The following is a 20,919-nucleotide window of genomic DNA, read 5'->3' on the forward strand; positions in this document are numbered from 1 at the left end:
ACTATTGTAATGCCCTTTATGTTGGTGTTAGCCAGGCTTCCCTCTCTCGCTTGCAGTTGGTGCAAAATGCTGCAGCTCGTCTTTTAACTGGAACACGCAAGCGAGAGCACATCTCACCCATACTGGCCTCCCTTCACTGGCTCCCTGTACGTTTTAGGATTGATTTTAAGATTTTATTGTTTGCCTACAAAGCACTCAACGGGCTAGCTCCAGCCTACCTTACTGACCTTGTAAAACCTTATGTCCCATCAAGGTCACTCAGGTCCGCCGACCAGCTGATCTTGGTTGTCCCAAGGTCAAAGCTGAAGCACAGGGGAGATCGTGCTTTTGCATCTGTGGCCCCCAAACTCTGGAACGAGCTGCCTCTAGATGTTAGGCTGGCCCCAACACTGCCTGTTTTTAATTCTCGCCTCAAAACTCATTTTTATTCTGTGGCTTTTAATTCAGTATGAGAGTGTCCCCTGTCTGTCCTTGTGTCTGTCTTACCTGGTCTTTGTGTTTTTTTACTATGTCAGCCATTTCAGTTCTATTGTACAGCACTGGTCAGCTGCTGTTGTTTTTTTTTAATGTGCTTTATAAATAAATTTTGATTGATTGACTGACGGATGAATAATGTGAGCGTGGCAGTGAACCAGCATGCTCAACTGGCCACAATTTGACATGTCACAGCAGGAAAACCACAGGTGTAGATGATACAATGAATGATGGCTGAATGTCATATAGCTGCCTCAGTTTCAGGCTTTGGTATTTTGCACACAGATACTGGGACATTTGAATAGAGCAACATTTATGTTATTAGTAACGCCAGTGCTTTTAAACTATGACAAGGCAAAATGTCTGAGGTGAAAATTGAAACAATTTGAATTAAAGAGAATATAGAAATGCCTACCTGCCACACTTTACTTCCATTCTGTCAAAACACCAACCCTGCTTCCTTTAAAATCTGTAAAATGTCGTTTTCTTCGGTGGTCATAAAACAGAAACGCTGCCTCTACACTTTTGGTAATGATTATAATTGCGGAAAAAATATATAAATGTTAGAAAGCACTGTACTAAATGTAAAATGATTAATATGATGGTATAAAACGTGAAATATGAGTGATGAAAGTTGCAGAGAGGCTCCTCCGACAGACGGCGCTAGAGGGAGTGTCGTCATAGTGAGGCGGGCTTCAATCTCTCTGCACCAATCACGAGCCGCCGGGGTCAAAGTTGAAGGGTTAGCTAAATCCAATATGGCGGCCAACAAACGAGTGCTGTATGTTGGTAAGTTACTGTTACTTTTCATAAAACACGTTAAAGTTATATTGTTTCGTCATATATTGCAAACGTAATAAGGTTGTTACTTTATGAGTACAAAGCTGTGACACAGATTAATGTGTATAGAGTGCACGTATAGTGAAACAACTCTGATATGTAACGATTCAGCTGGTAAAACATGAGAGCGTCACCTGAAAACATGCCAACATGCCGATTTAAAACCTCAGTCAGTTTCCACTACACCAGGAATACGGTATATGGTGTCAAGTTGTGTAAAGAGTTGTGTAAGTAAACGAAACAAAACAACAAAAACAGCTTTAGCCTCAGGACTTCATTGGTTCTTCTTGTACCCTGAACGCACCTCCATGATGTAAACCTGCATTGTTATCCGCTCTGTATAAATAGACACATACTTACACATGTCCAGTGTAAGTTATTAGCTATAAGCGACATCTAAGTGTCATTACGTTGCGTTTCTGTCAGGTGGCCTGGCAGAGGAGGTGGACGAGAAGGTTTTACATGCAGCCTTTATTCCGTTTGGAGACATCACAGACATCCAGATCCCATTAGACTATGAAACAGGTAAGATCAGGAGTTTAAGTGTAATAGTAACTGCACTGTCACTGTATAACATTGAAAAATGTGGGTAAATAAATAATAAGCTATATTAATGTGTCTTATGTTCTATTTTCAGAAAAGCACAGAGGATTTGCGTTCATTGAGTTTGAATTGGGAGAGGTATGTACTGCTTACAGTAATGAAGCACACACTGTGTACTGCAATATTCTGAAATAAGCCCTAGGTATGCATTATATGAATTTTTAATCCAATAATTACCTGCTTCTTATGGCTTATACCAACAAGTTAATTTAAGTTTTTTGTGTTTTTAAAAAGAGGTTCATAACCTAAGTTTATCCGAACCTGAGGGTAAGAAAGTGAGCAAAGCTGGATGATTTATTCGAAATCCCTAATAAGATTTATTGTTTAACACTGTAACAGTGTCTTCTTTCCTACTGCATTAGACAGTGTATATGTTTAATTTGTTAGGTCAACAAAATACATTTTGCCTGGTATTATCGGCTCTATTTATTTGCTATAGTTTCACCAAAACTAAAACATAACCAGTAATATAAATTTTCCAATATTGGGATGATAATTTATCAGGCCTATATATAGTGTGCATCCCTAATTTACCCAATCGAGACATAACTCCACATGGTAATTTTCATTAAATAACATTGCAAATTCCTTACTTTACCTGATTAAGCGGGCATTCTGTATTATTTTCTTATATACAGTCTTGAAGCATGAATAAATGCACTCCAAACCATAGTAGCAACATAAGAGAAAGACTGTTTAAGGTTCAAGAGGGGCGGTTCCCAGTTATTAATACGGCTTTTCTCATACTTTTTTCACATTTCTTAATTTATACAGGCGTCTCATTCTCAGGAGAGACCTTGTCAAGACAACAGAGCAGTTAAACAGTTACAGACAGACAAGACATTTACACACTCTGTAAACAGGAACATAAAAATAATACATTTATCATCATCCTATGTACACAGCCTAACTGGAATACTGTATTTTAAAGTGAAAGATTCAGGGTACTCTCACTAGTGAACTTAGTGTCTGTGAGGTTTGTTAATTGACACATAGTGGGACTGTCACGGTCAATATTTCTGTGCTCATAACCTGTTCATTCTTCTGTAGGATGCTGCTGCAGCTATCGATAACATGGTAAGTGGAACACATTGCTGAATTTTACTTTTGTTTCTGAGACCTAGGCGTTGTGAGATTACTTAAAAAGTCCAGTGCTGTAATGTAGATGTTTTTCTTTGTTTATCTTCTAGAATGAGTCTGAGCTGTTTGGACGGACTATCAGGGTCAACACCGCCAAACCCATGAGAATCAAAGAAGGTTCTTCTCGACCAGGTGATTGATAAAAACCCTCTTTATAGATAATTATCTAGGAATTTTAATCCTTGGTTTGGATTTTTTAACTCTGCTTTTCCTTTCAGTGTGGTCGGATGATGACTGGTTGAAGAAGTTCTCAGGGAAGACAACAGAGGAGGCTGAGGCTGAGGCAGCAGGTGGAGAACCAACCAATACTGCGACACAGGAGGTGAGATGGCTTTTTTCGAGTGCTTTGGTACCTTTGACTTTTAACTATGTTCAGATAGTGACATGGTTACCATTTCTTTTTGCAGGGTGAGCCCCCGGCTAAAAAGGGCAGAGTCAATCCTCAGGTTTACATGGACATCAAGATTGGAAACAAGCCAGCAGGAAGACTACGCTTCCTCCTTCGGGCCGACATCGTTCCCATGACAGCAGGTGTGTATGTGCGCTGTCAGGCTTTCATTATCACATCTTTGTCTTAAATATATACTGTAGCACAGTAGGCAGTACATTGTTAAGTTTGTTTGCATAAAGAATTGATAAAGATACTCAAATGAATTCAGGTGTAAAGCAAGTGTGTAATGATACCATCTGCCCTTATATAATAGTAAATAGTTTTATCTTTGTTTTTCATCTCTTTTAGAGAACTTTCGCTGCTTGTGCACACACGAGAAGGGCTTCGGCTTCAAAGGCAGCAGCTTTCATCGCATCATCCCTCAGTTTATGTGCCAAGGAGGCGACTTCACCAATCACAACGGCACCGGTGGCAAGTCCATCTACGGCCGGAAGTTTGATGATGAGAACTTTGTCCTCAAACACACCGCACCAGGTTAGGAATTTGTAAAAATCTCTGTGTCTGATCTCTCTTTGAATGAGTTTATGGTTTATGTTCACGAGCAGATCCTGCGGATAACCGCCCAAACGTTGTCTTTTGTGCTCACAGGACAGCTCTCCATGGCCAACTCTGGGGCGAACACTAACGGCTCTCAGTTCTTCATCACCACAGACAAAACAGACTGGCTGGATAATAAACATGTGGTGTTTGGAGACCTGGTGGAGGGAATGGATGTGGTCCGTGCAATGGAGGTAGAGAGACATTAATTATTTTTATTTATTTCTTTATTTATTTTTTTAACACAACTGCAGGTTTCTATTCCCAATTTGACCTAGAAATCTCAACCAATCTATCCACATATGGTGTCATTTTCCTACAGCCATCACACTATGCAATCAGTATTTACTTCAGAATGATAAGTTGTCTATTGTCTACTTGTCTATCTATATTTAAGTTCTAAAAGTAAAATATATTTGTGATCATACCATCCACAAGTGTAACCTAGATGATTATTATTGTTATACTAGATTATTATTATTATTTGAGTTTGGAAAAGCACAAACAACTCTCTGGGCTTTGTTGAAGGAAGAAGTGTAACACGCTTCAACCGCTTCACGTGGGGTTGACACTGGACAAGCTCACAGTCTCTTCATCATCGTTCTGATGAAGATGCCCACGGCTTTGAAATGTTTGTCCTTTAATAAAGTGCGTTGCCTCAATCTGTGTGCTACAGTACACTTCAGAATATATTTCTGAAATAACTCTGGGCGTTGTGTTATATTGGCCAGTTTGTAATAACAGTTTGTAACTTTTTTGAAGACAATCATGCTGCAACTTGGCAAATAATTGCTGTATCTTGAAAAACTGTTTTTTTTCTCCCCTCTGCAGGCTCAGGGAGCAAAAGACGGCAAGCCGAAGCAGAAAGTCATCATCTCTGACTGTGGAGAATATGTGTGAATGAAAAAGGAGTGTGTGCTTGTTTTGTATGCGTCTATGGAGGCAGTGTATGTCGACGAGCACAAGTGTGTTCATGGTGTTTTGTACTTTGGACCCACATCAACTGCCATGTAAATATTTCAATAAACAACTTTTTTTTTTTATAAAGAAACCACAGCTTGATGTCTGTCATTCTTTTGTGAAGCACTTTGTGAAGTCTGTTCTTGAAAGGTCCTATTTAATACACTTAACATTACTTACATAATAAATGTCACATTAATCTGCTGACTGTTGGCTTACCCCTTTCTATAGTTGCATAATTACCTATTTAGAGCACATTGTCTTCCTTATTTTCAAGCTGAACTATTTAAAAAAGAAAAACAGTAACTTGCAGTCAGTATTGCCATAATAATTATAAACACATGTATTCTGGTTTCAAATTTGCACACTATACAAATCATGCATGCTGAAATATGTCATCTGTATATTTTGAAAACTATTTAATGTGTTTCATGTACATTGTGAAATGGTCACGTGCCTGTTTGACCACGCCACACTTTAAAAAAAATAGAAAGAAAATCCACCGTCGCCCGCTCTCCTCACTTAATAAGACAAACACGTTTTGTGTGCAGCGGAATGGGGTTGCCACACCTGAGCAGGTCGGGTTGTGAGAAAAAAGAAATGGCAGGCAAACAACTCCACCCCCTCCACCCCCGTCCTGTGTGAAGACATGTCCTGAGATACTCATCGGTGAGGCTCATCCAGAGCCCGTTTCTCCGCTCCGACACTGAACCGTCACAACTGCGTTTTAAACTGTAAGTATACACATTTCATATGTACGGTTATGAATCGGACTTTATGATTCACCCGATCTTGTAGGTGTTAGACGTGGATATTTTGTGTACGCGTAATTACGCACGGAATGTACAAACTTGAACGCGTTAAACGCAGCCGTTGCGGGGCGAATGGCTGGATTGAGTAAGAGTTGTCGGACTGTTTGTCAGAAGAGGGACGAATTAAAAAGTTTTTACTTGTACGACATGAAAGTTTCGTGTTCAGTGAACGTTTGAAGGCAGTTTAATATGTTCATTTTGCTCTTATCCCTTTTAGATGTTGCCTTAAAGATATGTAAACGTGTATGTATATGTTAATGACATTCCCACCGCCGTTTGTTGACTTGTTGTCCCAGCTGCCTCCTACATTTGTGACATTATTGTTTTTTTTCTTAGGCTGGTAGATACCTGAATTTTGTCTGTGCCGTTCCAGCTGAAAAGAGGCTCGCCTGTCTTCCTTCAGCAGGAAGCGAAGATAGACTGTGAACAAACCTCATCATGAACTGGGCATTCCTCCAGGGCCTCCTCAGTGGGGTGAACAAGTACTCCACAGCCTTCGGCCGAGTGTGGCTCTCTATCGTTTTCCTCTTCAGGGTCATGGTGTTCGTGGTGGCGGCAGAGAAGGTCTGGGGCGACGAACAGAAAGACTTCAAATGCAACACGGCTCAGCCCGGGTGCCACAACGTCTGCTATGACCACTTCTTCCCCGTCTCCCACGTCCGGCTGTGGGCCCTGCAGCTCATCTTCGTCACCTGCCCCTCTCTCCTGGTGGTGATGCACGTTGCCTACAGGGAGGACAGGGAACGTAAAAACAAGCTCAAGTATGGCGAAAACTGCAGCCGTCTCTACCAGAACACCGGCAAGAAACGTGGAGGCCTGTGGTGGACGTACGTCCTCACCCTTGTCTTCAAAATAGGGGTGGACGTCACCTTTGTCTACCTCCTCTACCACATCTACGAGGGTTATGACTTCCCCTCGCTCATCAAGTGCGAGCAAAAGCCCTGTCCCAACAAGGTGGACTGCTTCATCGCTCGGCCCACGGAGAAAAGAATCTTCACCCTCTTCATGGTTATCACCAGCCTGGTCTGCATTCTGCTCTCTATTTTTGAAATCCTCTACCTGGTCGGCAAACGCTGCCGCGAATGCTTCACCTCGCTCCATAACTCTCGTCACGTCATGACCAACACGCTGTCCAGTGGAAGCACCTTGATGGAGCAAAACTCAATAAAGCTGAAGGGCAAAGGCACCCCTGAGACACCGGCTCCTTCATACAGCATAGCCATATCTTGAGATACTGAAAGACTTTAGGGAAAAACAAGGACACGGGGAAGGAACTGTGCTTGTCCTCACTTTGCGAGCACTTCCACTGAAAGACTTGGCAGCAGACATTTCTCTGCTCACGCTCTGAACTACAACTTAAGTAGTTCCTCACTGTTTCTGTGCCACAAGACTCATGTGTCATTAATGTGGAATGTGCTCACTGTTTTGTGTTCGGGTCAGAGTTTTTACAGAGTTGCTTTTAACAGATGAAGTTCTATAACCCTTGCACAGGAAAGAAAAGAGGGGAAAAGTCTGCGAGGCGCAGTGTCAGATCTAGCCTTGATACCAATTACATGAGTCACCATGGTTTGGAGAGTATGGTTTTACAAACACATGTGGTTTTCTGTGTAAGATTTTCCTTCTGCTCAGAGCCAGACCTCCATATGTTTACTTCAAACTGTTCTTCTCCCTCCAGTTCACTCAATATATCCGACTCTGTCAATACTCTACATTATTTATCAAAAGGTTTAAAAGATTGTACTGTTGTGCGTGTTACTGTTTTACATTGCTGTCAAGAGCAATGGAGCTGAAACTGAGTGTTGTAAACACAGCTGTTAATAGTATCAGGATGTGCATATTCCACAGCGTTGAGATGCAGCGTGGCTGCACGATTGTTTATATTATTTTTCATTAAAGATCTTCATGTTTTTGAAAATGAGTTCTCTTTCATAATTTAGAGAGATCCACACACAGTAGTTCTGTCCTTTAACAGTTACACAATATGTAAAAGAGTGTTAGGAAATACACTAATGAACAATGTAAACCCAGTCGAAGGATTTGTTGATTCTGCTCGAGCTCTGTGGTCTGACTAAGACCTCAAACTCTCTTTCTTCTCCAACTTTTTTCCATGTGTTTCATGCAGCCCTCCCTCCCCGTTGGCACACTGTTGCTAGGAGCAGCGCCCTCATTGTTTAGCTTGATTGGTACTTTATGAAGGGCGGAGGAGGAGTCTCCCACTCCTCGGTTCAATTCATCTGTGCTGACGCTGATCCACCCAGCGCAGGAATGTTGGTCCATGCAGCCGGTGAATGGATGATTCCAGTATTTACACTTCGCAACGTGCAATAGGAGAGATATAGTGAGAGTAGAAAAAGACACATTTTCTCACTCACGTCTTGTGGGATTGATCCGTGCAGGTATTTTTGGAGAGATTTCTGCTGCTGAGGCTGTGAGATATCTCGAACTTGAACTTTTGATGCCAACCCAAAACCGCGGAGGAGGATAAGATATAGTTTGTGCAACTCAGAGCATTAAAGAATGACATTTTAAGAAGTCAAACAAAGTACCTTTCTGGATCATCTACAGGCACTTCTGTTAACACATTTCATTGGAACTATTAATGTCTATTTCAGTGGACAGTTGTTCCTATTAACAAGCAAGGTCTGTGGATCATCAGAGTAACTAGGGCACTGTTTCAGGAAAGACATTTTTCCCCTCCGCTGTAGTGAGTTGGCAACAGATTGAAATCTAAATCCTCATCAGACCAAAAATATGTGGAAAGAGGAAGTAGAAAACGTGTTTTTTGTGTGATTTCTCAAGAGTATCTCATCCGCATACAAGTACACAGGGATAACAGCTTCTTTCATTGGTGCAGCAATGGACTGGGTGAAGTGATGAAGTCTCAACCAATCATCACTTTGCTGAAGGAAATAGTGTCCAAACAGGATCTATGCTCTCAATAGTATAATAAGTCATTTCTACTAGCACTTCTGCCAGCTTCAGTATGTCATCTGAGTTTTCTCTCTGTTGGTCCAGCCTGACTGGGTGGTATTGTAAAGAAGCCAACAATCACTCCTATTACAAGGACCCTCCCATCTCTTTTGGGTTTTTTTTTCTCTTCTCTTTGTCCTCCCTTTCTCTACTCTCTAGTACTTCAGCACCAGCAATACAAAGTGTTTATCCTGTCGTGCTTGTCGGCCTTGTTGAGACGTGCAGCTGGCAGTGGTTGACTCACAAGGTGCATTCCTCCAGGTGTGCCCCAGCAGACCGACTGCCTCGACCAGTTCTTCATAGAGCAAAGAAGCAACTTTTCTCCCCCCCCCCTCCCTCAAATGTAATCCTTGTCTACTGAACTGCTCTTAATGTTGCACGTACAGATGTTGTGATCACGTGCTCAAGCTTTATGTCATAGACGATTTTCCTGGATATCACAGCTACAGTTGAGACATGTAACAAAATCCTGAGAGTTTTAGCTCATAGCTGCAAGACTCTGAGGCAAGTGTTTGACTTAGAGAGGCCTGCACTGTGACATCTCCTCATAGTGTTACTTTTCACTGTTGGAGTTAGCCTTTTATAACATAAAAAATGTTTTTTAGTTGTACAAAGGTTGAAAATTTGAGGCTGATTCAATTGCTTGTGTATACCCATGTTTAAGCCTGCCACCAGATTGCTGCCTTTGAGGTAGTCATGACCATTGCTATTGCCAGCGTTTGCTTGTTTAAATATGCAACATGTAAGGATTATCAACAGAATGTGAAAAAAAATCTGTTTTGATATTATGATGTCTATGTATTGTGTTCCAGAGATATCTACTGAAGTTAGCATGCTAAAGCTCCCAAAGCTCCCATTCATTAACGCTAGCTGCATGGCTAACTGAACTAACAAGCTAACAGCATCTACAGTTAGCAGAATTAGCGGTTACTCTGGTGATATGCTACCACATATTTGTTTTAAGTATGACTTTGACAGGTGGCCAATTCTTACATATTGCACCTTTAAGTACACCTAAAAATGTATTGAAAAAAAACCACTGTCACTATGAAAAAGTCACTATGATATTCTGTCATGTAAGAGTCATAGTCGGTCAAAATAGCCTCCAAACTTTGGCTAATATTAGCCTGTTAGGTATCCATAGAGAGTTAACTGTTAGCTAGCTAACGTAAACTTATCTGACTCAATATGACGGTTTAAATTTAGTGGTATTGTAGGCACTGGGCATACGAACAAACGTTGACTAATATCTCAACTTTTAATGTAACATCATATGTTAGCACAAGTAGCATAATGTTAATGTTAACTAACTTAACTTATACTCAAAATGAAAATAAAACAGCAATTCAGCTTGAAGTTTGTATTCTATCCATGTTGCATCTCAACAATTCCCATATCCCATATGGAGCTGAGAGGGTCATCTGAGTTTCTGTCCCCTCTGTCCAGGATCTCTTCCTACGCCGCTGCAGGAGCAGGGCATGAACATCGTCAGGGACCTCCCACCCTCTCCACACATTCTCTGATCTGCTCCCATCAGGAAAACGTTTCCGGAGTCTAAGAGGCCGAACAAAAGACTTATCAACAGCTTCCTTCCAGAAGCTATTAGATTGCTGAACTGCTGATCTGGAGCATGCGCACTACTGCACTTCATGAGCCTTAGTCGTAGTTTTAGTTTTAAATTATTATAGTAATATATTGTGTGTATTTATTGTGTTTGTGTTATGGATCCCGGAGAAACTCAATCTTATTTTTGCTGCTCTACTTTTGTGGGTACAGCTAAATGACAATAAAGCTTTGATTGATTGATTGATTGATTGATTGATTGATTGATTGACTGATATCACAACCTTGTAAATTAAAGGTGCAACTTACAGTATGTTGTTCTCAGGAAAGGTTTTTGGAGAACACTACCTTTGCCTCTTAGAAATTTTGGGGCTTGGCTGGGAGCTCTTTTTGTTACGAGCCTGTTTAAACATTGTATGCGATTGTACCAAGCAATAGAAATAAACCTGACTTGACTTGAGACTAGTGATGTCTGAACAAGCCCCCTGTTATATAACTTAAACACAGGATTTCCATAACTCCTATTGTGATTATCACAAGAACTGGCAAGCTCTGGTACACATGTGGCATTATGTTCCAGCTCATATTTGATACTCCTTAAAAAAGTGCTAATACTGGGCACATAGACACAGTAACGCTGTTTGACTGGTAAATCCTGTCTGCAAAGCGTTAGAAAAAATGTGAAAAGTTTGGTGGATGGTTCAGTGGAGACAAAGGCTCACGATCTAACAATGAAGATGTGTTTAGGACCGCTGAGAGTTCATGAATTGTGACAGTGTCATCTGAGAAGAACTTGGTTTTTGAAAGGAAGAAGGAAACACAATGCACCTTTAGGAATGCTAGATAACAAAAATACAAAAGAATGAATAGGAACAAGGAAATGTCAAGCTTAATGAGTTACTACCTCATTAATATTGTAAATATTTAAGTTATGAGTTTGAATTCCTTCACCAAAACCCCAGTGTCCCTTAAAGTTCCACTTGTGTACGACACAGTGAGGCCCAAACATTCAACCGTAGGAACGCAAAGAAAAATGTTTGACTGGAGAGGGACTTGCATATCTTTGACAAGGAATTCACTCTGTAATATTTGAACTGCTCTCTCCACTCTGACCTCCTCTCCACCAGCTGAATCGCACAAAAAATCTGCCGAGCGCTCGTAGTATGTACGTCAGGAAACAAATAGAGACACGCACGACAACAAAAAAATGCACCCACCTCAGGGTGTGTCTGTCTAACATACACTGTGTGAAGCACTCAGAAACAAGTTGGGACAGGGAGAAAATCAATCCTTCCTGGAGACACTGAATATTATAAACAATGACAAACAAAGTCAAACCTGTGATGAGCAAAAACACCCATTGTAAGAGGATTTTGCCCATTTAACATTGACTTGAGTTCTGCTCCTGTCTGTGCTGTGTTCAGGGACATGTTAAACATTCATCTTGTTGAATCCTCCCATTCATTGTGAAATTAAGCTAAACACACATTCAGCTTTATACAAGGACCCCCTGCTGTTGGAATCACAGCCCTTAACCATGTTTAGTCTGTGATTGGTTATCTGGCTCCAGACTTGATTGTTTTTGTGTTTGTCTTTATCGAAATCACACCCAAAGTACTTGGAGATGGTTTCAGCGATGGGTGATAACTGTTACGCAAAAAAAACATTTGATTTGCCACCTAACACTGGCATGTGAGTGGGAGAGAGAGGCAGAGCGAGGGAGGGAGGGGGAGAGAGAGAGAGGGAGAGAGGAAGAGAGGAACATCTGGGGTAGCTCCAGTCTTTCTTCTTTAACCACACCCACAGGCGCATTTCTCCACACTGCGCTTCTCTACCTGTCGACGGGAGCCAAACCTGCGCGTTAAAGCACTAAAACGACATTAGTGCAACGAGAAATTCACCGGAAATAAACGCAGTCTCGTGCTTTTCAACGAAGAATGGACTAACACTTCTCTTGGTAAGTTAAAACTCACCGCAATGAACTTTTGATGTGTCTGAGATGAGTTAAGCTTACGAGTCCGCGTGTCAGACAACTGGAAATGACAGTTTTTAAATGTGTTGCTTCGTTGGTTTTTACACGGCAGCCTATGACACGATCATTTCTCTCTGGTGGTTGAGGAAGGGTCATATGTCGCTGAGGAGCCAAAGATATCACGAAACCATGTTCAAATTACGCATTCAGCCTGTGCGTAAAAAGCTGTTTCTTGTTGAGACTCACACATTCAGATGACTAAATACTGCTTTTAAAGATACAGAACAGATGGATGATAGCTTTGAATCATTTTCTTAAATAAATATTTGTATAAAAAGTTGTGAAATGGGCAAACTTTGCTGCCTGAGACGTACATACAAACTCTAGGGGTGTTACTAACGTTGGTCCAACTTGTTTTTCTCGGTAGCAGTTTGGCTCAAGGCCTACCCAACTGTGTTACTGTTAGTGGTCGGGTTGATAAATGAGACACGTTGGAGATGTTCTCACATTAAATCAGCTTTGGAAGATAAATGACACAGTCAGAATAAAAGGTTCCTTGTTATAAAAGCAACCTGGCGTTGAGTGGGATAGCACTAACAGGGATGTTCACAGAGTGACAGTGATAGCATGTTCACCCCATTCTTCATTCTGCCACCTCCAGGTCTGAAGACAAACGACTACCAGCGAGAGAAGAATCCCAGAGAAGACATATTTGACTGCCAGCCAAGGACATGGACTGGAAGACCTTCCAAGCCCTCCTCAGTGGGGTGAACAAATACTCCACAGCGTTCGGCCGGGTATGGCTGTCTGTGGTGTTTGTGTTCAGGGTGATGGTGTACGTGGTGGCAGCGGAGCGAGTGTGGGGCGACGAGCAGAAAGACTTTGACTGCAACACCAAGCAGCCCGGCTGCGCCAACGTCTGCTACGACCACTTCTTCCCCATCTCCCACATCCGCCTGTGGGCCCTGCAGCTCATCTTCGTCACCTGCCCGTCCTTCATGGTGGTCATGCATGTAGCGTACCGTGACGACCGCGAGCGCAAGTACAGGGCCAAGCATGGCGACGAAAGCAAGCTGTACAACAACACGGGCAAGAAGCACGGCGGCCTGTGGTGGACCTATCTGATCAGCCTCTTCGTAAAGACGGGCATTGAGGTCTCCTTCCTCTACATCCTCCACCACATCTACGACAGCTTCTACCTACCCAGGCTTGTTAAGTGTGAGGTGTCGCCTTGCCCCAACCAAGTGGACTGCTACATTGGCCATCCCACTGAGAAGAAGGTCTTCACCTACTTCATGGTTGGAGCCTCGGCCCTCTGCATCGTCCTGAACATCTGCGAGATCATTTATCTCATCTCCAAGCGCTTTGTACGGTGTGCAAACAAGTTGAAGAGGCGCAATCGCAACATGAACAGGCATCACAACAAGTACAATGACGACGACCACTTTAACAACTGCAATGATGCTGTGACGAGGCTGGAGCCGGAGCCCAGGGAGCTGAAAGAAAAGCCTCCCTCCTTCAGGACTGCGCTCAAGCCTTCCTTTGGGCCATCAGGACTTAAACTTGAGGCGAAGATACGGGCCTCTGCTCCCAATCTGTCCACTTCATGATTGAAATTTGGAATCGGGCTGAAGAGCAGGAGATCGGCAGCGCTTGGGCTGGAACCCAACAAACAGACCTCAGAAAACAGACTCAGAACTATGAGCCAAACGACAGTGTGTGTCAGGCCCTGGAAGTTGAGTCATCAGTTCTGGATTCTTCCTGTGGGCCCCTGTGTCTACATCCAAGACTCATTTCGAGTGCCTGAACTTTGGTTGCCAAGTCAACATCCACAATATTTACAAGTCAGCTAGAGCCAAATTGATTTGTTAATGATACGTGGGTTTCTTTTTCAAATACAATACAGGACTGTGTGCCTTTTTAGCTTCACCCCTTCACCCGTATAGGAACATTCCAGTGAGGTGTCTTTGTCTTTCTTGTGATTGGAGTCGCAACACGGGAGGGGAAGGAAACGCACACAAGAAGGCAGGACACACCTGGCGGAGGTATTCACCCTCACTGCCAGCGTCTACAGTGGTGTGTCAGGGCGTTCTGTTGTCGTTGAATATTAGCCGTACATTTTGGTGATTCCGCTTAAAATATAGCTACATCTTCACTAATGATGTCCTGATGACCCCACGTCATTGGAGACTGGTAAACAATTTTGAATTGGAGTGTGGACACTCCAAAGTCATAAAGTTATGGCTGAGTAATACTTGAAGGGATGAAAACTGGCCAAAAAATGAGTTTATATTTTTTACTGCATTCATTTTCTCAGATAAGATTTTAACATATACTGTATCACTGGTATATTTCTTTATCTAAAGCCTTGGCAGGTATACACTTGGTCTCAGGTTTATGCTGCACAGCCACACGGTGTACCTAGACTGCCTGTGTTTAGACGTGCTTGTACACAAACTGGCCTCATCCAAGACCACTGTTGATTTAAATAAAGCGAGCGGAATGCTGCTGTTTAACCCTGTGCTGTTAGAGCTGGAGCGCAGTGGAGGAGGTGGGAGGAAGGCTGGACAAATAAGTGGCTCATTGAACTGTTAGTCCATAATCGTCCACTGCGGATGTCAGCTGGAAATGTATTTTCTGCACTTGTAAATAGTTTTTAAAAAATATATAAATTAAAATATATTAAATTTATTAAATGTGTGTTTCTGTTTTTTTTTTTTTTCTTGTTTAGATTTTGATTACAAAAAATACAAATACACAACACAAGGACAGTACACCAGAGGTTACAGACAAAAAGATGTAAATATAATATACTTTCTTAGGATCATCATCAGTCATTGTTTACAGGATTTCTCCATTCTGCTCATAGTAACACATCCACATTTAATATTAAACATGTATTAGACTCTATCCACAAAAATGTTATTTTGGAAATGCCGTAACATATGTATTAATGATCCACTCTCTCCAAAGCCATGCCAGCAGGCCTGACATATTAGGACTCATTTTATTCTGCTTCTGTGGAGTTATATATGTATATTCAGTATCAAATCTTCACCTGTGTTAGTTTATATCTAATACATTTTAATAAGTAATGTATATGCAGTGATGCAATGTAACTAAGTATATTTACTCAAGTACAATTTTGAGGTACTTTACACTACTACTTTATACTTTGACTCAACTACATTTTGGCAGCAGATATTGTACTTTTTTAGTCACTACATTTGTTGATAACTTTAGTTACTAATTACTTTGCAGATTACATGTGCCAAAGCAGTGTACTTTCAAAATAATTAATTTGATCAACAATTGAAAAAAAAACAACCCCCAAAACAATTATTCCGATAACTAGAAAAACGCTTAATATTCGATATTCGGTCAGGCCATAGCATACAGTATATACATACAGTATGTGTAAATATATGTTTAATTTACTTTTACTTGTACTTTTGATACTTAAGTACATGTATTGCCAGAAGATTGCTCTTACTAAAGTGCATTTATTATCAAGTACCGTAAGACTTTTACTCAAGTATGACAGGTAGTTTTTACAACACTTCATATGTTGCTTTATTGTGTCCTACTGTTCTAGTGTTGGATGTTTTCCCAGATCATGTTCCCACTTTGATTTAACTTGATCAATGCCAGTACAGAGGGAGAGAGATATAACTCTGTAAAGTTTGTGTGCTGTGCCTTATTTGTTAAAAAACGTTTTCATTTACAGTCTGCATTTGTATCCAGTGCCAGTACCTTTAGATGAGTTTCTGCTGTATAGATTTCAGCTGTAGATGTCCAGAGAACACAGATCATTCTGGCCAAATTAGCTTTAAGCTTGTTAATTCTCATTACATCTCATTACTGGTTTACATTTTGGTCCATATTCCTAACATTATGACTTTTCCACTCTTAGAAGAGTCTGAAATAAGTTTTCCATTCAGAAAAAGCTTGAAGTTATATATACAATTGAGCGAGAAATTTAAACACGTGGGACCAACACTAACTTTCTAAGCATACTCTCAAAAGATGGCTCCTAAATATAATACGAACTATTTTTTTCTCCTTCGATACCATCTGGTCATTCTTATCATTTACACAGTGGAATTTTTCCATTGCTGCTGACTCATAATTAGGACTCACCATGACATGTTATTCTCTCCGTGTGTCATACATATGATGCATGTTTCCAAGTGTCGCAGAGGCCTGCAGTAAGAATCTCTGCCTTCCTGTCAGACTTGTCGGGTTGGTTTTTACAAGGTGCGGCAAAGGAAAGAGTTTTTGTTTATTCTGAATCATTTCCACAAAACAAATTGAAGACTCTCTATGGAGATTGAAAAAGATTAAGTTGTACCTTAGTGCCTTATATCAACAATGATGGCTTCAAAGTGTGTAGAACTGATGTTGATTACACATCCAAGGATCAATCCTCTTAATTTAAAGTCATACTATGCAGGATTTGTAGGTTGCTAGTGTAAGCAACATGGGGGTGTGAGCAAAAAAAAGAATCAGTCCAACATGTTCTGGGTGTTCCTCATGCTGATGCCCAGAAACATTTCAAACACAGCAATTAGAAAAGAAGAAAATACAGAGGGCAGGATCCTGCTACACAATATAGTGGGTCATAAGTGATGTTTGAGGTGGATTATTTTTGTATGAGTCTACACATATGAATTTTAGATCAGAAACACTTTTAATTTATGAAATAAGCATTTATAATTATTTTCACAAATGTTTTGGATAGGTACATTTTAAAATAAATATTACAGTAAAACTAGAAATCCTACAATTTCAAATAAAAATACATTGTGAAGATCAGTGGAATACAGCACATCATCATTTTTTCACAGCTAAGTAAAATGCCCAAGTTCAAAGACTGATCGTTTCCATAGATGCTCCGTAGGAGAATTTAACGGGTTCATTTATTAGAAGAAACAAAGTACGTGCTTCACTTCTGCTTATCCGCTGCCCAGGAAGAAATGTAAGCACAAAATTAAAGAAACAGGTGAAGGCATTGCTTCTGACAGGTAGGATGTGTATGATTAGAGCGACTGTACATAAGGCACCGTTCCAGCTATGCTTTCATTTAGTGAATATCTAATCAGATATTTTATTCAGAAACAAAAGGGTGGGGTAACTACCATCGAAATATTAAAAGTAATATTCTCATAGTGGTAGAAGGTAAATCAAACTAAGCACTGAACAAACAGCAGATGATGGCTCAAGGTTACATGATTACGCTGCAGTGTACATGGTGGAAAAGAGCCAACAGGTTGATTTGTGTCTACAGTTTGCAGGCTGCCTGTGCCACTTTGGAGTTGGACTTTCTGTTGAGTGTTCGACAGATGAAAGCTCCGGCATCCATCAGCTTTGAGAGGTCCACTCCCTGAGATGAAGATGGAAAGTCAAATGGTCAAACTTGAAGCTCACATTGTACGCAATAATTAGAAGTAAATGATTGGGTGGAACATCCTGCAAAGCTTGGTGCATTTAATTAAGGAAAGAGCTGCTTTTCCTGATAAAGTATACACTAGATACAGTAAATAAATGAATAAATGTCTTGTTTCTTCTTCCTTTTTTACCTGCACTACTATTCAAACATTTGGAATCGCATGTTGTGTTGATGTTTTTCTTTCTTCCTTCAATAATGGCTATTTTAACATAGACAATATACAGACACTAAATATATTAAATAAATAAAAATGATATTTTTCCGAGGCCAGAAAGTAAAATGAACCTAGAGCATTATTGAACGAGCTAACCCAAGACTAACCTTGTATTTCTATTTTGAAGCTTTAAGAATAGCTTTACTGAAGCAACAAGCCCGTTAATTCCAGCATTAATGTGCACTTGACACTGAAACAAAGTTTCCAACTACTATTACCAATGACTGCTGATGTCTTATGTTCTCAGTTCCCTGTTCTCAGAGAGGTATCTTTGTCTCTTTCTGCCCTTTCAATTATCTGGTTGAACCACTGTATTGCGTTTTGTTCTCCATGGTCAAAACAATGCTTTTTTGCCAACCTTGCAGACTTTCTACAACATAAAAGCACAAAAAACACCATTCAAATATATTGAGTAGTCCTCTCTGCCATCTGACTGTAATGAAGCAAGCATTTGTGACAGGCAATTCCAACCTTTTGAACAGTAGAAGTAGTGTAAGCACAAAAACAAAAGAAGCATCATTAATTTCTATTATAAAAGAAACTGAGAAGAGACTCTCACTGTTTGAATCCCAAGGCCATGCAGCATATAGACTACATCTTCAGTAGCAACATTCCCAGAAGCCCCCTGGGCATATGGACAACCGCCCAGTCCAGCTACCGATGAGTCGACGACACCGATTCCCATCTGCAACACAAAGGAAATCTTTAATACAGTAAACAAAGCACCAACAATAGACCACCTAAATGGACACATCAACTTTAAAATAACCACAACCAAGTCTGACCTGCAAGGCTACGAGGATGTTAGCCAGGGCCTGGCCGTAGGTATCGTGGCAGTGCACTGCCAAGGCACTGACTGGCACCTCTTTGCTCACTGCCTCCAGCATTTCAATCATGCTACCTGGAGTCCCCACTCCTATAGTGTCACCGAGGGAGATTTCATAGCAGCCCATGGAGTACAAACGTTTAGCTACCTACAGGATAGAGACAAAGCTTGAGCTGCTTGTACAAGTCTTTATGTTTTCTGTGTTTTTGTCAAAAGGAGGATAAATAGATTTATGCCAGCTTAGGTAACATAAATGTATATCAAGTAATAACTCACATATGCAACTTTTTCAGGTGCCACCTTGCCTTCATACGGACATCCAACAACACATGACACATAACTATGGGGGAAAGAAAAACAGATAAAACTCATGAAAAGAATCAAACCCTTTAACTCCAATGATTTATATAGTTGTTTATGTTCAGGAGGAAGCCAGTAAGCCTACCCTCTAACTGGCACACCAGCCTCTTTGGCTGCTTTCATAACGTCGTCGAAGCGCTGTAAACTCTCATCCACTGAGCAGTTTATGTTCTTCTTACTGAACAGCTCAGATGCAGCACCAAATATGGCTACCTCTGAGGCTCCTGCTTTCACCTGTAGTAAGTAAGAGCAAGAAAACGGCACATTACCTTCGCTAGGTGTTTATGTAGCTGTTTGGAAAGTGTGTTGTATTATGATGCTTGGCACTCACAGCAGCCTGGAAACCCTTGAGGTTGGGGGTGAGGACTGGGTAAGATACTCCTGGTTTCCTACAGATTCCCTTCATCACCTCCACCTGGTCTGCCATCTAACATTTGGACAAAAAACATCAGAAACTAATCAAGTCATCTTCATCCCTATCCACTGCTTTTTCTGTACTGCCCTCAGTGGGGTGTGTCAGCAGCACTTTCCATATGAATAGCTCAGGGAGAACAAACTCACCTGGGGAACCCATTTTGGAGATACAAAGCTGGTGGCCTCAATGACTGGCAGCCCTGAGGCTGACAACATGTCAATCAGCTGAATTTTTGTCTCTGCCGGCACAATAGTCTGAGAGAGGAAGCGGGAAAGCAACAGGATGAGGAACACTTGAGAAAAAAAAAAACCTGACACATTGCATGACTGAGATAGTTTCATCTGGTTACACAACACATCAGCTATGCACCTGCTCTGCCTCAGTACAACAATGATGGTTAAGAGTAGACAATGGTGAGCAGTGTTAACGTTAGACTGAGGGATTTACTGGCAGTAAAAGCTGCTGTGTAATTAAATTAAACAATTATCTTTTTAAACAACGTTACCTTTTCGTTTTGGAGGCCATCTCTAGGTCCCACCTCCACTATTTTCACCTTTTCCGGAAGTGCTTGACCTGCTCTGACACCCACCTACACACACACACACACACACACACACACAAATACACACACACAAACACATTAAATAAGTCAATGAGGTTTACTTGTGAATGTTACATTGGACATAGCTGGCCTGTTGAGCCTGATAAATAGCCAACTAACAACTGGCTGGGTGACTGAACCTATGTAGCTTCACCGTAGAGGACGCGGACAGCTGGCTAGCGACCAGGAAGTGCTCTCCAGGGCTGCTAGCTAAACATGCACAGCACAACCTGCTGGAAAATAAAACTACTATATACTAACAATACTAGAAGTAAACTCACTGCTTGGACCTTTGGTGCGGAGCTAAACGCCAGATACTGCTGACCCATTGCTGAACTTAAAGAGCCTCTGTTTACAAGCCTCATGACTGCCGCCATGTTGGTCCAGCCTCCACTCTGACGTCACCCCTTCATCGACAGAGGAGGAGAGGAGCCCCGACAGGTTTCAAAAGCAAAAGCACCTCAAGAGCGCCATCTATGCGCCGGGGACTTCATTGAACTTTGCATTGAAAAGTCTGTTTGAAATTTAAAATATTAATTAGAATTAAATGTCCACTACCATATCAATTATAAATATACAACAACGCTCATGAAATACTGTTAAAAATCTCCAACATGACATTGACGCTTTGCACTTGCTGTTTACAGTTTTACCACAATTTAAAGCTGTATTTTAATGTTCAACAAAAAATACCATAATACTTTATATTTGTTTGCAATTTTTTTTTGTTGA

The 20,919-nt window shown here is 41.1% G+C and overlaps 4 protein-coding genes across 6 annotated transcripts; 3 read left to right on the forward strand and 1 right to left on the reverse strand.

The window, feature by feature from the left end:
* Positions 1-1,201: 1,201 nt before the first annotated feature.
* On the forward strand, positions 1,202-5,096 carry ppie (peptidylprolyl isomerase E (cyclophilin E)). The gene is made up of 10 exons (XM_084380496.1): positions 1,202-1,263; positions 1,741-1,839; positions 1,952-1,995; positions 2,968-2,994; positions 3,108-3,189; positions 3,276-3,379; positions 3,465-3,588; positions 3,797-3,982; positions 4,097-4,239; positions 4,877-5,096. The coding sequence occupies exons 1-10, from the start codon at positions 1,233-1,235 to the stop codon at positions 4,943-4,945; spliced, it is 909 nt and encodes a 302-aa protein (XP_084236622.1). The 5' UTR covers positions 1,202-1,232; the 3' UTR covers positions 4,946-5,096.
* A 503-nt stretch (positions 5,097-5,599) lies between these two features.
* On the forward strand, positions 5,600-7,732 carry gjb10 (gap junction protein beta 10). 2 transcript variants are annotated; one of them, XM_084381586.1, is made up of 2 exons: positions 5,600-5,739; positions 6,154-7,732. In XM_084381586.1, exon 2 carries the CDS (start codon positions 6,256-6,258, stop codon positions 7,045-7,047), a length of 792 nt encoding a protein of 263 aa, XP_084237712.1. In that variant the 5' UTR covers positions 5,600-5,739; positions 6,154-6,255; the 3' UTR covers positions 7,048-7,732. The 2 variants fall into 2 exon arrangements, with proteins under 2 accessions (XP_084237712.1, XP_084237713.1); XM_084381587.1 differs by having other exon boundaries at positions 5,639-5,739; positions 6,191-7,732.
* Positions 7,733-12,176: 4,444 nt separating this feature from the next.
* gjb3 (gap junction protein beta 3) lies at positions 12,177-15,022 on the forward strand. The gene is made up of 2 exons (XM_084380600.1): positions 12,177-12,307; positions 12,984-15,022. Exon 2 carries the CDS (start codon positions 13,054-13,056, stop codon positions 13,930-13,932), a length of 879 nt encoding a protein of 292 aa, XP_084236726.1. The 5' UTR covers positions 12,177-12,307; positions 12,984-13,053; the 3' UTR covers positions 13,933-15,022.
* Positions 15,023-17,210: 2,188 nt separating this feature from the next.
* Positions 17,211-20,585, reverse strand: hmgcl (3-hydroxy-3-methylglutaryl-CoA lyase). 2 transcript variants are annotated; one of them, XM_084381200.1, is made up of 9 exons: positions 20,478-20,585; positions 20,092-20,175; positions 19,733-19,840; positions 19,503-19,598; positions 19,257-19,405; positions 19,088-19,151; positions 18,771-18,959; positions 18,545-18,670; positions 17,211-17,705 (listed from the first exon to the last, which is right to left on the reverse strand). In XM_084381200.1, exons 1-9 carry the CDS (start codon positions 20,562-20,564, stop codon positions 17,604-17,606), a joined length of 1,005 nt encoding a protein of 334 aa, XP_084237326.1. In that variant the 5' UTR covers positions 20,565-20,585; the 3' UTR covers positions 17,211-17,603. The 2 variants fall into 2 exon arrangements, with proteins under 2 accessions (XP_084237326.1, XP_084237325.1); XM_084381199.1 differs by having other exon boundaries at positions 20,469-20,585.
* Positions 20,586-20,919: the final 334 nt, after the last annotated feature.

Source organism: Pagrus pagrus (genome assembly GCF_965226575.1).
Source record: "Pagrus pagrus genome assembly, chromosome: 18".
In the NCBI taxonomy this organism is placed as follows: Eukaryota; Metazoa; Chordata; class Actinopteri; order Spariformes; family Sparidae; genus Pagrus; species Pagrus pagrus.

Excerpts from the sequence above, each read along its gene's own strand:
- ppie (XM_084380496.1), top strand. The coding sequence starts at position 1,233 with ATGGCGGCCAACAAACGAGTGCTGTATGTTG. Across the intron at positions 1,264-1,740 it reads CAAACGAGTGCTGTATGTTG|GTGGCCTGGCAGAGGAGGTG; the intron begins GTAAGTTACTGT and ends CGTTTCTGTCAG. Across the intron at positions 4,240-4,876 it reads ATGTGGTCCGTGCAATGGAG|GCTCAGGGAGCAAAAGACGG; the intron begins GTAGAGAGACAT and ends TCCCCTCTGCAG.
- gjb10 (XM_084381586.1), top strand. The coding sequence starts at position 6,256 with ATGAACTGGGCATTCCTCCAGGGCCTCCTCAGTGGGGTGAACAAGTAC.
- gjb3 (XM_084380600.1), top strand. The coding sequence starts at position 13,054 with ATGGACTGGAAGACCTTCCAAGCCCTCCTCAGTGGGGTGAACAAATAC.
- hmgcl (XM_084381199.1), bottom strand. The coding sequence starts at position 20,564 with ATGGCGGCAGTCATGAGGCTTGTAAACAGAGGCTCTTTAAGTTCAGCA. Across the intron at positions 20,176-20,468 it reads CCGCACCAAAGGTCCAAGCA|GTGGGTGTCAGAGCAGGTCA; the intron begins GTGAGTTTACTT and ends GTGTGTGTGTAG. Across the intron at positions 19,841-20,091 it reads ATGGCCTCCAAAACGAAAAG|ACTATTGTGCCGGCAGAGAC; the intron begins GTAACGTTGTTT and ends TTCCTCTCTCAG.